Below are 13363 nucleotides of genomic sequence, written 5' to 3' on the forward strand. Positions count from 1 at the left end.
CGGAGGAGATGACTGAGCCGAGAAGACGATGACGTTGTCAAGATGACGCAACGCTTACCATGTAACGACTTTAAAACCCCGTTATTGTTTAACGGAATATATTGACGACGTCATAACCTTCACGGAATATTCCTCCCTGATGATGCAACCAGTTTGTTGACGTGGCACTAGGGTTGTTCACGTGGCAAACTGATAATGACGTGGCAGGCTGGCATGGCACAGTGTCGCCGACATGTCATACTGTTAATGATACCTTGTGCTGACGTGTCATCTTCAATGATGACGTGGTAGGTGACGTGGCTACATGATGCTGACGTAGCAATATGACATGGCAGTGACAATATGGACCCTCCTTGCCTTGACTTGGATCTTTGTACGTGGACTTCTATGTATAGTGCTTGTGAGGCCTAGTGAGCCATACTTGACTAATAAGAGGTGCAAATTAGGCCTAAGTAAGCCCACTTCTAATGTAAAATATTAGGGTACAAACACTAGACTTATATTAGGTAGAGCCTAAATAATCTAATGATCAATGGAGTTGAAGGACCGAGCTTGCTACATAAGTGAATTGATGATCCTGGATCGAATATCCAAAGCTGTTTCATAAGAGAAGTATTAGAATGATGTCAACTTCAAGAGACTTTGAACCTCAAAGTATTGGTTTTCAGAACTAACTTGGTTTCAAAGCCCTTTTGAAGGTTTCAAAACCAGCTCATTATGTAACGAGATACGAAATTGACAATAGAATTAATTGTTTCCTAAATCATTAGGCTTCTCTGTTTGGATTTAAAACCATGCATTTCTGGAACTTGCACTTTTAACATGCGTGTCTTTAATAGTTTCTGGGAATTGCTGCTACATTTGAGGCATAATTTTTCAAAAAATTATTTTGTTCACTAGTACAATAATTTGTATCCGTCGTAATTGTAATTGTCTAAGTGCTCTTTAATTACCCCGGCGATAGTGTTGAATCTTCTGAGTTATTTTGTCGACCTAACTGCTTATAGGTTTATTATTCATGAATTTTCTTAAAAAAATTACGATTTCAAGCAACAAATACTGAAAGCATATGTGGACAATTCCTAAAGTAACTAATCTACTGAATCAAAAATGGAATTGGTGTTGGTATCCTACCAAACAGAAAACCAAATCTCTAATTCATAAATTCTTTGTAAAAGTAGTTGTTTTTGCTCAGGTTTTTTCTTTTGATGAAGATCAGGGGGTCATTCGAGAGATGCAAAAAAGGAAAAGAAAAAACTTAGGCTGAATTCCCGTAAATGTAACGTTGAAAGAAATTTTCTCGTTAGAAGAAAATGCAGTAAGCCAGTAAGTCTTGTTAAATAATGATTAGTATCCGCCTGCCTAGTCAAGTGTCATGGAACCTTGAGTCTTCCCGGGGTACATGCACCATTGTTTACTCATCTTTGAGTGGAAAGCTTTAAATTTCGCATGGAACCTTGGGCGAACTTTAAATTTTGGCGATTGGAGGCGATCCCTATTTTAGGATATTGTAGCTGCATTATTAGAATTGCTGTCTTGATTCTCACATATGATTAGGTGAACTTTTTTCATTGCTATCTTCTTTCATCCCGGGTTTAGTTGGAGTCTTATTCCCAACTTCTTGCTTCTTGGGTTTCGTAGGAGTTTGAGAATGAAGCAACACCCATATATCAAGGGGATATGAAAAAGCAATACCCAGCTGTCAAAGTGATAACATCATGGCCCGTCATATAAACTCTGATTGGTTTTGAGGACTCACAGTTTCTGAAGTCTGTGTGATTAACCTGTAGGATGTGATATACCGCGTCATAGTGGAATACTATGGACAAAGAAAAAAAAAAGGTAAAAGCTTTTCTTCTTAATGTTGTGTTATTGACTGTTCTAGTAAACAATAATTTTTGTCTCTCTACACTTGAACTCATAAACATGATTATTAGAAAATGAACAGCCGACTCAAACCCTTGTTAGGAAAGTTTCTTACAGATTCAACGCATCTGAATTTTTTCCATTGAGACTTATTTTTATTACACTGTAAACCCATTCTTTAACATTATCAATATTATCTCAAAAATCACAAAAGACAAATAAAAATTAGTATGACTTAATTGATTTAATTCCAAAACAAAAAGAAAAATTGTACAAAGAGTAAGTAGTTTGGTTTCATTAGTTTTACATTTTTATTTAAATACAACTTTAAATTAGTTTTTCTATTCATCTTAGAGTACTTGTTGTATGAAAAGCTTATAATCTTGTTATAATGTTAATTATTAGGTGGTATATTCACTTCCTCGTTAACCAAATTTATGATGTCTTGTGTTATTTCCTTTATGCACTATATTGTTTATCTTTTTACTTGAAATATTAAATTCATCTAAGGAAAAAAGTAATTTATTAAGTGCACATATCTTTCATAGTGATTAAAATTTTTTGGTATATATTCACTTATTGATGTGATATTGATTGTACTTGTAAGAATATTCAATTGTTCTTTGTATACGTTCAGGTATTAATACCCGGTTGCTATTCATATTAAATGTCTCCCGGTAAAGGATTATTTAGTCTTTTTTTTTGATAAAAAAACAAAACTAATTTATTACTTAAACAAGACTGAAACACTATCTCTTACAAAGACTCTCAAAGAAATTGGGCTTTTCAACCTGTGACATGTTGAAAGTAGTGAAAACAGAAACTGAAGAAGTTCTAACTTCTTTTGCTACAACATTACCTAAACCAATAAAGTCTCTCCTAAGAAAATACGTTTTTTTTTTTTGTAAAACAAACAACGCGATTGGGGTCATACAACGTTCATGACGGATGACATGACATATGACTCTCGAAAAGAAACAGGTTATGTTGGTCTCGCGAATCAGGGAGCAACATATTATATGAACTCTCTTCTCCAAGTAAACAGAAATTAGAAAAATAAAATTTGTTAACGTTTATTTACTTTCCCAAAGTTTAGAAAAGACGAATCTGTAGGGGTTATTTCTACTATAAAGATTGCATACCGGGATATTTTCTTTTCAAACTTTGTACATATGCCTCTCTCTTGCACAAATGACTAATTACCAAGTGATGTTGATACATGTTTCCAAAGAACTTAAAAGAGATTCAGTTCATTGATGGCGTCTTCAAAACCTTCTAACAACTGTTGGTAGATTTTTATTTTACTTTCCATTTTGCTATACTCTCAAGAGTTCACATAAACCTCCATAGGTTCTTTGACAACTTGCAAAATAATGTTATCCAAATAGGAGAGAACGGGAGAGGAGAGAGATGAAGTCGTACAACTTTCACCCACCCTAAAGAAAATTTCTCTTAAAACCTCAAAACCTCTTTTGACTAGTCAAATACCACTATTTCTTTATCTAAAACCACCTTATTTTTTTCTTCTAAAACCACCATTTTCTTCTCTGAAATTGCTTAAATCTTACTGATCTCTCCTCTAGTTTCTCTCATTTCTCTTGGTGAATAGCTCAGATCCCCTAATCTCTGTAGTAGATCGTCTTAAATCCTTTTGTTTTCTATCTTTTTTTTCATTTTCTAAGATCTCTAATAGGACTCTGGATCTGTTTTATAAATGGTTGTTTTGTGATTCTGAATACTAATTTGTGATTTCGTTCCTCATTTGTTTTACAAGTTTTGGTTCCGGTTGTTTTCCTTTCGAAGCCTCCTCAAGTTTGTTGTTCTTTTGCTTTGGTGATGATGAAGCTTGAAATTATGTCTCACAAGTATGATGATACTCTTTCAAAAGATGTGAATCCCATTCCCTCGGCGGACGAAGACCTCCTCTGTCAGTTGTTGAATCAACTGGAGTTAAATCTCAATGCTCGGAAACCCTTTGTTAATCAGCTTCTTGGAATCATTTCTTTAATGATCAAGCAGAACAAGTAATGGCCTCAAGTAGTAACAGTTTCGGAGATGATACTTTGATTGATGAAGGTTTAAAATCTCCTCCGGCTTGTGTTGTTGAAGATTAAAAGATGCATAATAGTTTTCCGGTAACTGAAATCACTCTCTCCGGTGACCCACATATGGTTCCAGTTGATGATGGCTTCAAAGATGGATTCGATTAACCTTAAATCCTCTGATGAGGAGGAAGGAATTACTATGTTCAGTAATAACAAGACTACTGAAATTGGAGTTTCACGGGATAGAAAGGTGTTTGATACTGACAAAATTCTCCTGTCCGGAGATCCTTCTGGAGCGGCGATTTATAACAGTTTTCAGGCAGAAACATATGGTGATTCAGGTGACCTAGTAAGTCAAGTCTCCTCTGCTGACCTGAATCTTGTCCTGGAGTATATGGATTATTGGTTTGCTAGGAATTTTTTAGCTTGTTGGGTCTTCTTCTACATGAGTGGTTTGTTGGAATTTTCTCTCGAAGATACGAGAACGAGTAGGGATAACGGGCAATTCAATAATTCGGTCAAGCCAACGATTGTTTCTGCTAATGATTTCTATCGGTATTCTTTCTTCATCCTCCTTTATGAATCTAGTATTCTTTCTCATATGAATGCTGTGATGATTTATATCCTTATAAGTCTAAGACAAGTTCAACTTGACTACTACTTCTTCGAGTTGGATGAAAATGATAACCATGTTAGTTTGTCTGTGATAACTTCTTTGGGGCTTAGATATTCAATAAACCCATATGGAGTTGTTTTGGTGAATTACCTGGCTGATAAGGATTACTACTGTCTAGTTAGAAATTTTAAAGATGGTTTTGTTCTTATGGGTTTTTATAGAACTTATCTGGATCTTGCTTGCATGAAAACTAATGCCTTTAGACAGATAAAACTTGATGATTATATGTTCTCTCGAGAACGGAAGTGTTTTAACTTTTCTGATTTTGGAAAGTATGTTTTTAGTTGGATGAATCTCTTGGAGGAAGATTTTGTGTTGTGGACTTATTATCATGGGGGTTGTTTGAGCATTGGTATTGTTATATTTGATAATTTTCTCTGGCTTGTAACTTTTCTGAAAGTTAGCTTTGTCCTGCATCCTTATGGGGTTGTTAAGATACTTGAGCAGGGTGAAGAGGACTGTAGTAGATTCAATCAGAATCGGAAGGATAATCTCGTTCCTATTCGCCCTTGTATAGCCTGCTATAAGCCATTACTCATTATAGTTGTTTCTTCAAGATAAATTGAACTAGATCTTTACTTGTTCTCTCGAGTTTGGATTGGCTTGACTTTGCTGACCTTTCTTGAGTATGATCTGAGTCGAATGTTTCTTTCGGAGGATGATGCTATTTGGTTGGCTAATCATATCATAGGTTTATTAAGTGTTTTCTCTAGTAAGAATGACAGTCTGTTCATGTATGTTGTGTGTCCGAATGGTTCTTTATTTTCTAAAACTAGAGCTGTAGGAATTGTTAGTTTCTCTTCTCGGCATGTTGTTGAGATTATGCATATCTTCTTTGGGCTGGTTTCTTCTAAAATTTTTTCTTCAAATCAGTCTGTTTTCTTGAGTGCTTGGGATGATCTGCTTGTCTTCAGATTTTACTTATGTTGGACTTACCACAATGTTAGACCTTTTAGCCAGTTTACACCTACGGGGGCTAGGGCAATAAGTACATATGATTGGCACAAGTGGAAGATGAATATTTCTAATGATCACAAGTGGCTTTGTTGGATGTTTCAATGGATTTCTACCTCTTTCTGGAAGGTTTTTTAGAGGTTCACTATGTTTTTTTTTTTCCATCAGTATACTTATTGGAATTCTTGGGGTGTTATGTGGGATCTTGGCTCTCACCCATGTTGGGCATACCCGACATCAGACCTTTAAGCCAGTTTACTCCTTCGGCGAGGGCTTGGGAAGTCAGTACATATATATGGCATATGTGGGATTTGATTTTCTTCGATGTTCGCAAGTTGAATGATGTTCTACTGTTTTTAGGGAACTGGTCAAGCTTCACCTTTGTTAGTCATCTTCCTTCTTATGGGAGGACAAATGCAACTCTATATATCACGCGTGATTCATTTATGAGAATTAAACGTCAACATATTCACGTCTTGAAAGAGGTTCCGGTAGCAGTACATTGTAATCATGGTCGGAGTGGGGATGATGAATACTTGGCAGACACTTTTGTTTCCTTCTCAGTACTTGCCCGAGTGAGGATATCTACTTCACTACTTGGTAGCATTTACTCTTGTCCAGGCACATATGTATTTCCTTTTTTTTTTTTTTGTGTTTTTATGTTAATCTCTGTAATGGTTCAGCCTCCAGTTCAGTGTCTACTGACTGTGATGGCTATTTTGTAACCGTCGTTTAAAAAAAAAATAGGTTAAATTTCAAACTAGCATTTACCAAGGGATGGACATGGTAAAATCTAGAAAGTGGTCTATCACGTGAGCCCCACGTGACATTTAGTCGCTGCCTTCACTTTCCCCCTAAATTTACAGAGAAAGAAACAGAGAGAGAGAGAGGCGATGGAGAAGAGAATGGGAGCTCCGAAGCAGAAATGGACAGCAGCAGCAGAAGAAGAAGCACTTGTAGCTGGTATCAACAAACACGGAACTGGAAAATGGAAAAACATACAAAATGATCCTGAATTCAGTCATGTTCTTGCTGCTCGTTCCAACATTGATATGAAGGTCTTTCTTTATGAAATTCTTCTTTATTAAATTTGTTGGGGGGTTTTGTTTATCTTCACTTGTTACACTCTGGGTTCTTGCTATTTTTGTTATTAAATTGAGCTAAGAGATTGAATTTTGATCAGGAATACTCCAATTACAAACCCTAGTTAAGAAGAAATTGTGCTCAAAATTTAGGCTTAAACCCTAGGAATACTTTTATCAATTTTGGAAGTGTTTTATGGACTAAGATGGTGCGTGTTTTTTTAATTCTGTTAATTTTATGCTTTGGACAGGATAAAGTAATGGAGGAATATGAGTGTAACTGTGTAAGTGCAACTGGGGAGGGTTCTAGGCCAAAAAGTGTTAAGGCAACAGCAAGCATACCAAAGGTGCCAAAGAATCCATCATCCATCTTTCAATCTCCTCCTTCATCCTCTCAAACTACTACTGAGGATGCAAAAGATAAAGTTTTGGATCTTATAAATAGAATCCAGAATCCCGAATTTGATGATAGTGGTGAAAAAGGAAGTCCTAATGATAAAGAAGATGAAGCAGAAGAGAACAATGATGATCCAATCAGTAAGAAACGCAAAAGGTACGATTGAATTTCTTAAAAAGTTAATTAAGACTTTATAAATTCGTGAGCAATGTAATTAGATTTTGGGAGAAAAGATTTTGAATTTCTGTTATGTGCACAGACAGATTAGGAACAGAGATGCTGCTTTGAGATCAAGAGAGAGAAAAAGGGTGTATGTGAAGGAATTACAGATGCAAAGTAGATATCTCGAAAACGAATGTAAAAGATTGCAGCATATACTTCACTGCTGTTACGCGGAGAATCATTATCTCCACCTACAAATCAGTGCTTCCACAGCCTCCAAGCAGGAGTCTGCCGTATCCTTCTTGGGTATGCCACCAAAACTTTTGTCTATGTGTCTTGTTCATTCTATTATTTGCTGCTTAGCTAAACAAAAAAGGAACCCTCGCTAGTGTAATTACAATTGGTTGGACAAATTCTTGTGTTTTACATTTTTACTCCTGTTGCTCGCTCTACGTTTATGTACCTGAATAAATTTGGTAATCATGTAGTCTGAAAGACTATTAGTGTTCACCATACGGTGGTACTCTCTTGGCGATGTTCTATATGGTGACTATCAGTTCAAGGCTTCAATGCAGAATTTAGAGGTGCAGAAATGTTAATACAGAATTTAGAGAATTTAGTACTTTGAGATTTGAAAATGAGTTTAATTTGTCTATTGTAAGGATAAAAGTGGAGTGTTCTCTGATCAATGTATTCTAGAGGTGCCTTGAAATCCAAATTTATAAGTGTATTATACCCGTACGGGTAGTATCTATGGAAACTAGCCATAATTTGGTACTTCTGCCCTTGTGACTAATAACAAAACCATGAGAAACTCGTGTAAAATCTTGGAAGATGCATGATGGATGCCATGTTTGTGTCTTGAAAGCTTTTGCAGTTGTATATGAGCTAGAGCAAGAAATTATGCCCGAACTGTCTATCACTGTTTCTTAAACATATATTTATCTCGCATCTACCCTTCTTCTATTTTCTTTCTTTTTTATTCTACTCTTATATATTGGGTCATAGTTGTTTCATGACTCATAAGTTGTTTGATGCTGCTGCTTCATTCACAGGTATGATGCAATGATCCTTGAAGCACTTTCTAACATTACAGATCCCAATGGAGCAGAAATTGGTTCTATCAACGACTTTATTGAGGTCAGAGAGACATCTGTTGCCATGATACTGCTTTCAGTTTACATTTCTCTCTGTTTTTGTCTTTGAAAAAACATATTTTGCTATCTCTGTGTACTTGTAACAGATAAGTAGAATGATTTAGAATAGGATACACATTTAAATGTTAAAATGGTCGCTTTTACTCATACTTAAAAACAGAAATAAAGAGTGTTTCCTGGAAATGTATTGCAGCAATGGCATGAAGTGCCATCTAACTTTAGAAGATTCATTAAATTCAAAGTTGAGACGGCTTGTGGCGCAGGACAAACTTGTAATGGTGAAACTCCTTTCCTATGAAACTAAGGTTGGTTTTTGAGTACTTGAATATGTCTTATACGTGTCTTGCATGTTTAAAACTTTTGCATCCCTGTAGAGTCAGAAATCTGAAGTGATATCTGTTTTTTATTACTGACGAACGTGGTGGACCTGTGTTCATGGCTTTTTTGAGATATGGACCAAGATTTCTGTGATAGGTAGGGCTTGGCTCTGTGGTTTTTTGAAAATGTATTGGATCTTGACTGGAGAATGTAATTCAAATGGGTCTCGGGGTGGTGGTTAACTTATAAAAAGGTGGGATTTTGATAATACACAATTTCTATGACCATGGACATTATGAGTCTATGACAGTGTCGTAGTGAGAAGATTAGTAGGATACCGCACTTGATTTCAAATTTTTGCTCGGGCCTTGCTTTCCTGCTATGTCAGTGCAAGTTTGCTAAACCAACCAAAGAAGACAACAATTTTGCTTGGAGTGATCATCCAGAGTGTATTCTCGGGAAGTTTCGATCCAAAAAAGCTATACCGACCATCATCGTCATTCTCTTGCTGGTTAAATAAGATCTGAACAAAGCCATGTTTATAGGTTCTAAGTCAATTTTCTTTATGACCCATGGAGTTTATTTTCTTTGATTCTAATAGGTTTTCACAAATTTGTTATTGAATTGAGTCGTGTATGGTCTATAGACCAGCATATTCATGTGAAGCCTTGATCACTCAAAATAGCCTTCAAATTGATAGAAGTTTGCGACCAGATGCCTTAATCAATCACTTGACAAGAACATTCACACCATATTACCACACAGAACACATTACAAAGGTCGATACACATTTGGAAAACATAAAATTCCACTAATCAAATGTAAACCAATTACAAAACAACAACAGATCATACGTGATCAGCCACAAACTACTTATAAGTTACATAAACAGCAATAATAACAGTTGAGAGGAGATATCATTATGCTGCAAGTATCTTCTTGTTGTTGGTATTGATCATCATCTGAGGTTTTTGTTTATGAGGCGGATGAAACAAAGAAAGAGATGGACCGAGGGAGAGGAAGTAAAGCAAAATAAACCCTAACATATATTGTAGATGTTTAAATACTGAGAACTAAAAAGGTTTTTGTTACACTGTACTTACATCACTAGTGTGAATGGGGTCATGTAGGGTAGTAGGGTACTTTTTAAGTGGAAGAGGAAAATCTGGTCAAGAAATACAGTGGCAAATTTATGGCTAAGACAGGTGACCATTCTAATCGTCTTAAGCCTTTGAGTGATGCTGGAAAAATTTGGTTCAATTCGCATAAGACTGGAAAGTCAGGTGACCATATGTAAAACCAGCAGCAACATGGACTCAATACATTAGAAAACTGATGGCAAACAGAAATAGAAACAAAATACTAGCTTTGAGATCGATTTTTAATACAGCCTTCACAGAACAACAGTGATGATCACCAACTAAATAACACAAAACTTTAGCATACTTTCTATTTATACTTACATTGAATAATTCGAACTTATAATGCGGATCCAAAATTCGTTTTTCCATTTCCTATTTCTCCATCTAACTCATCAGCAGACAAGTTTTCAGCAGCATCAAACCCATTTCTTCATCATACTCTTTCACTACGTCTTCAGAATGAATTAAGATAAAAAAAAGGGAAGATTGGTTTGAGAGGAGAAACCATTATGCTTAGTGTTTCATTGAGGTGTTATCATGGACATCACTAGCCATGATCTGATCTGAGGTTGTTGTTGTTTTGGAGGCGGCTTTAAAAAGCAAAGGAACAAGAAGAAGAGTAGAAGCGGCAGTAACAGTGAGAGACCAGTAAACCCTAACTCTCAATCAGAGATGGTCAAATAGTAGGGCAAATAAATAGATACACAAGTAGTACTAAAAGCTTATCACACTTTGTTTACATCACCTGACATATATAAAGATTTTGTTAGGCCAGAAAGGGGAATTTTGCGAGGGTCAACCAGTACATTATCGTCGTATGGCACCATGAGTTGGAATTACCTATAGGTACTATTTTAGAATGATTTTTTAGGAATCATGGTTTTTTTTTAGGGGACCACGATTTTATTAGGCCACCTTCCCTATGGTGATAAGGGGTGTCCTAAAACGTTGAAATGACTAACCTACTCTTAACCTAATTTAATTTAAAACCAACCTAATAACCATCTATATATATATAACCACCACCTCCTCCCACCACAACCGCCCACCACCGCCGATTACCACCACCACCACCTCTGATTACCACCACCACCGCCCACCACCGCCGATTTACCACCACCACCACTTCCGATTATCACCACCACCAACCACTGATTACCACCACCACCTCCTCCCACCACCACCAGCACCGCCTATTTAAGAAATGTAACAACATCAATGCAATCACAATTAAGTTCTGTTACATGATAATTTTATCGAGTATAAAAGACGCCAGTCGCAGCCTGATTCTGCCATGGGACCACTCCGGAGGTATTTTCCAACAAACCCTTCACTTTAATTTGATTTTGATTGCTTCAATCGAATAGAAATCATCAAAATAGGGTTTTAGTAGGAGTTACAGAGCCATGTTCGGTTAGGTCGATTTTCCAAAAAACCCTAGTTTACTAACCGAACTTCTTGAAAATAAAGAACACGAAGAACAGTTTGGTTCTATTGGATTTAAAACTAAGTCACCGAACTCTCTTTTCGGTTGTTTCGCATAAAATTTTAAAACTACAAAGTAACCGAACTCCACCCTTAGAACCGAAAAAAAAACAAATCCAGTCTAACCGAACTATGTTGTTGTGGCCACTATCTTGAGTTCCAAAGTAACCGAACTTAGCCAATAGAGTTCGGTTTTTTCGCAAAAAATTTTGAAACTACAACGTAACCGAACTTAGCCAATAGAGTTCGGTTGATTCGCAAAAAATACTTTTAACCGAACTCCTTGTATTAGAACAACAAAAGTCCATAAGTTCGGTTCCTTCGCAAAATAAGGATATCACCGAACTTTAGTTTACGAAAATAATGAGAAGTCCACAAGTTCGGTTCGTTCGCAAAAATGTTAAGTTTTCTTTGTAACCGAACTCTACCTTTGAAACTTCGTAACCGAACTCTACCTAATTCGCCAAGAAATAAATTTCGTAGTAACCGAACGTTTGCCTAATTGCATATATGCATATATAAGTCCAGTTCGGTTGATTCGCAAAATATGTTGAAGTTTGCGAACCAACCGACCTTCTAACACTAGGTTACTTTTAGCCTGTAGTTCGGTTGGGAACTTGGTTGCGTTGAAGTTTGCGAATCAACCGAACACACAAGATGTACCCAAATAAATTATTAAGTTCAAAGTTCGGTTACCTACCATTTTATCCTAGGTAACCGAACATTACACTGTGACCAAAACCTCCATTAACGAGCGAGTTCGGTAACCTGCGTGTTTGGAAAACGTAATCGAACTACACTTTCAGGTGTGTTCGGTTACATGTTCTTGTCATATGGTAACCGAACTGACCCAAATCTACATAAAAAAATTCATTTTTTTTTGTAAGCTTGGAGCAATTCAACCAACATTATCTAAGTTTGAAGCACACCTGGGTACCCAAATACCCTTCCTCCGGTTGTGGTTGGTAAAATCCATCGTTTTTCATGTTTTCCTTCTTCATCTTCTCTAACTTTACTCTCTCAATAATTCTACTTCTTTAAAAAAAAAACCATCTGATTTTTTAATCTCACTAATTATCTTTAACTTAATCATCTCACTAATCATTACACAAACTATTATTAACACTAACTAATCATCACCCAAAATTAATCAGGAGGGTAATTTAGGTATTAATATAAATATCCAGATAAGGGGTGACCTAGATTTACTTCTAATGTCTTTACCCAAAATAAAACCATGGTCCCCCCAAAAAAACATGGTCCCCAAAAAATCGTTCCTATTTTAGTGTTCTTAGTTAGTGGCAGGTCCACCCACTAAAGCCCAGTAACCAGAGGTCCATAATTAAAACAAAAGAGAAAAATGGACCTAATTTTTATGCCCAGGTCCTGCACACGTGTGGATATATTATGCGCATTTTTAAAATTCCCAAAACACCCTTATGTATATAAAAGCGGAGTTACTAAATTTTCATTTCATTTTTCTATTTTCATTTCAACTTCTCAGATCCAAATCGGGAGAGCTGCTAGAAGAGGTTTTTTTTCTTGGGTTTTTATCGACGAACGCGAGATTAGTTATTTCGATTTTGTTTGTTTAACCGAGATTTAGTTAGTTTTAATGTTGTCTTATTTTATTTGAAGCTATTTAGATCTTTATTTTCAATGTCATGGAGAAATTCAATTGAGATACGTATTTGAAGTTATTGTTACCTACAGATGAAGACAATCAACAAAGAATCAATCAAGGTATGTGGTTTATATTTGATTCTTAGGTTGATTTTTCAATTCGTCCAAATCTGTGTTTGGAGGTCTTATAGTTAGTTCAGATCTACATAAATAATCATGTGTTTATGTACATTTTGTTACTAGATTTAATATTTTAGTTTCATTTTGGTTGTTTTTGATATGCTTTTGAGTTTGTTTTTGTGTATTAATCATCGGTACGTATGTGATATACTAGTGGATTTTGATGACAAGTTCAGATCTAAATAAAGAACCATGTTTTATGTTTATTTCATTAGTAGATCTGATATTTTTATGGTTTTTGGTTCGTTTTTCAGTTTTCTTTTGTGTATTAACTAT

General features: G+C 35.9%; 1 protein-coding gene across 2 annotated transcripts; it reads left to right on the forward strand.

Moving 5' to 3' along the window:
• The first annotated feature begins 6425 nt into the window (after positions 1–6425).
• LOC113319089 (bZIP transcription factor 60-like) lies at positions 6426–8909 on the forward strand. Of its 2 annotated transcripts, XR_003345072.1 has the most exons (5): positions 6426–6599; positions 6875–7176; positions 7280–7488; positions 8238–8322; positions 8533–8909. XR_003345072.1 is itself a non-coding variant. In XM_026567377.1 (4 exons), exons 1-4 carry the CDS (start codon positions 6435–6437, stop codon positions 8249–8251), a joined length of 690 nt encoding a protein of 229 aa, XP_026423162.1. In that variant the 5' UTR covers positions 6426–6434; the 3' UTR covers positions 8252–8519. The 2 variants fall into 2 exon arrangements, 1 of the variants encoding a protein (XP_026423162.1); XM_026567377.1 differs by lacking the exon at positions 8533–8909 and having other exon boundaries at positions 8238–8519.
• Positions 8910–13363: the final 4454 nt, after the last annotated feature.

The sequence above is a fragment of the Papaver somniferum genome, chromosome 10 (assembly GCF_003573695.1).
Source record: "Papaver somniferum cultivar HN1 chromosome 10, ASM357369v1, whole genome shotgun sequence".
In the NCBI taxonomy this organism is placed as follows: domain Eukaryota; kingdom Viridiplantae; phylum Streptophyta; class Magnoliopsida; order Ranunculales; family Papaveraceae; genus Papaver; species Papaver somniferum.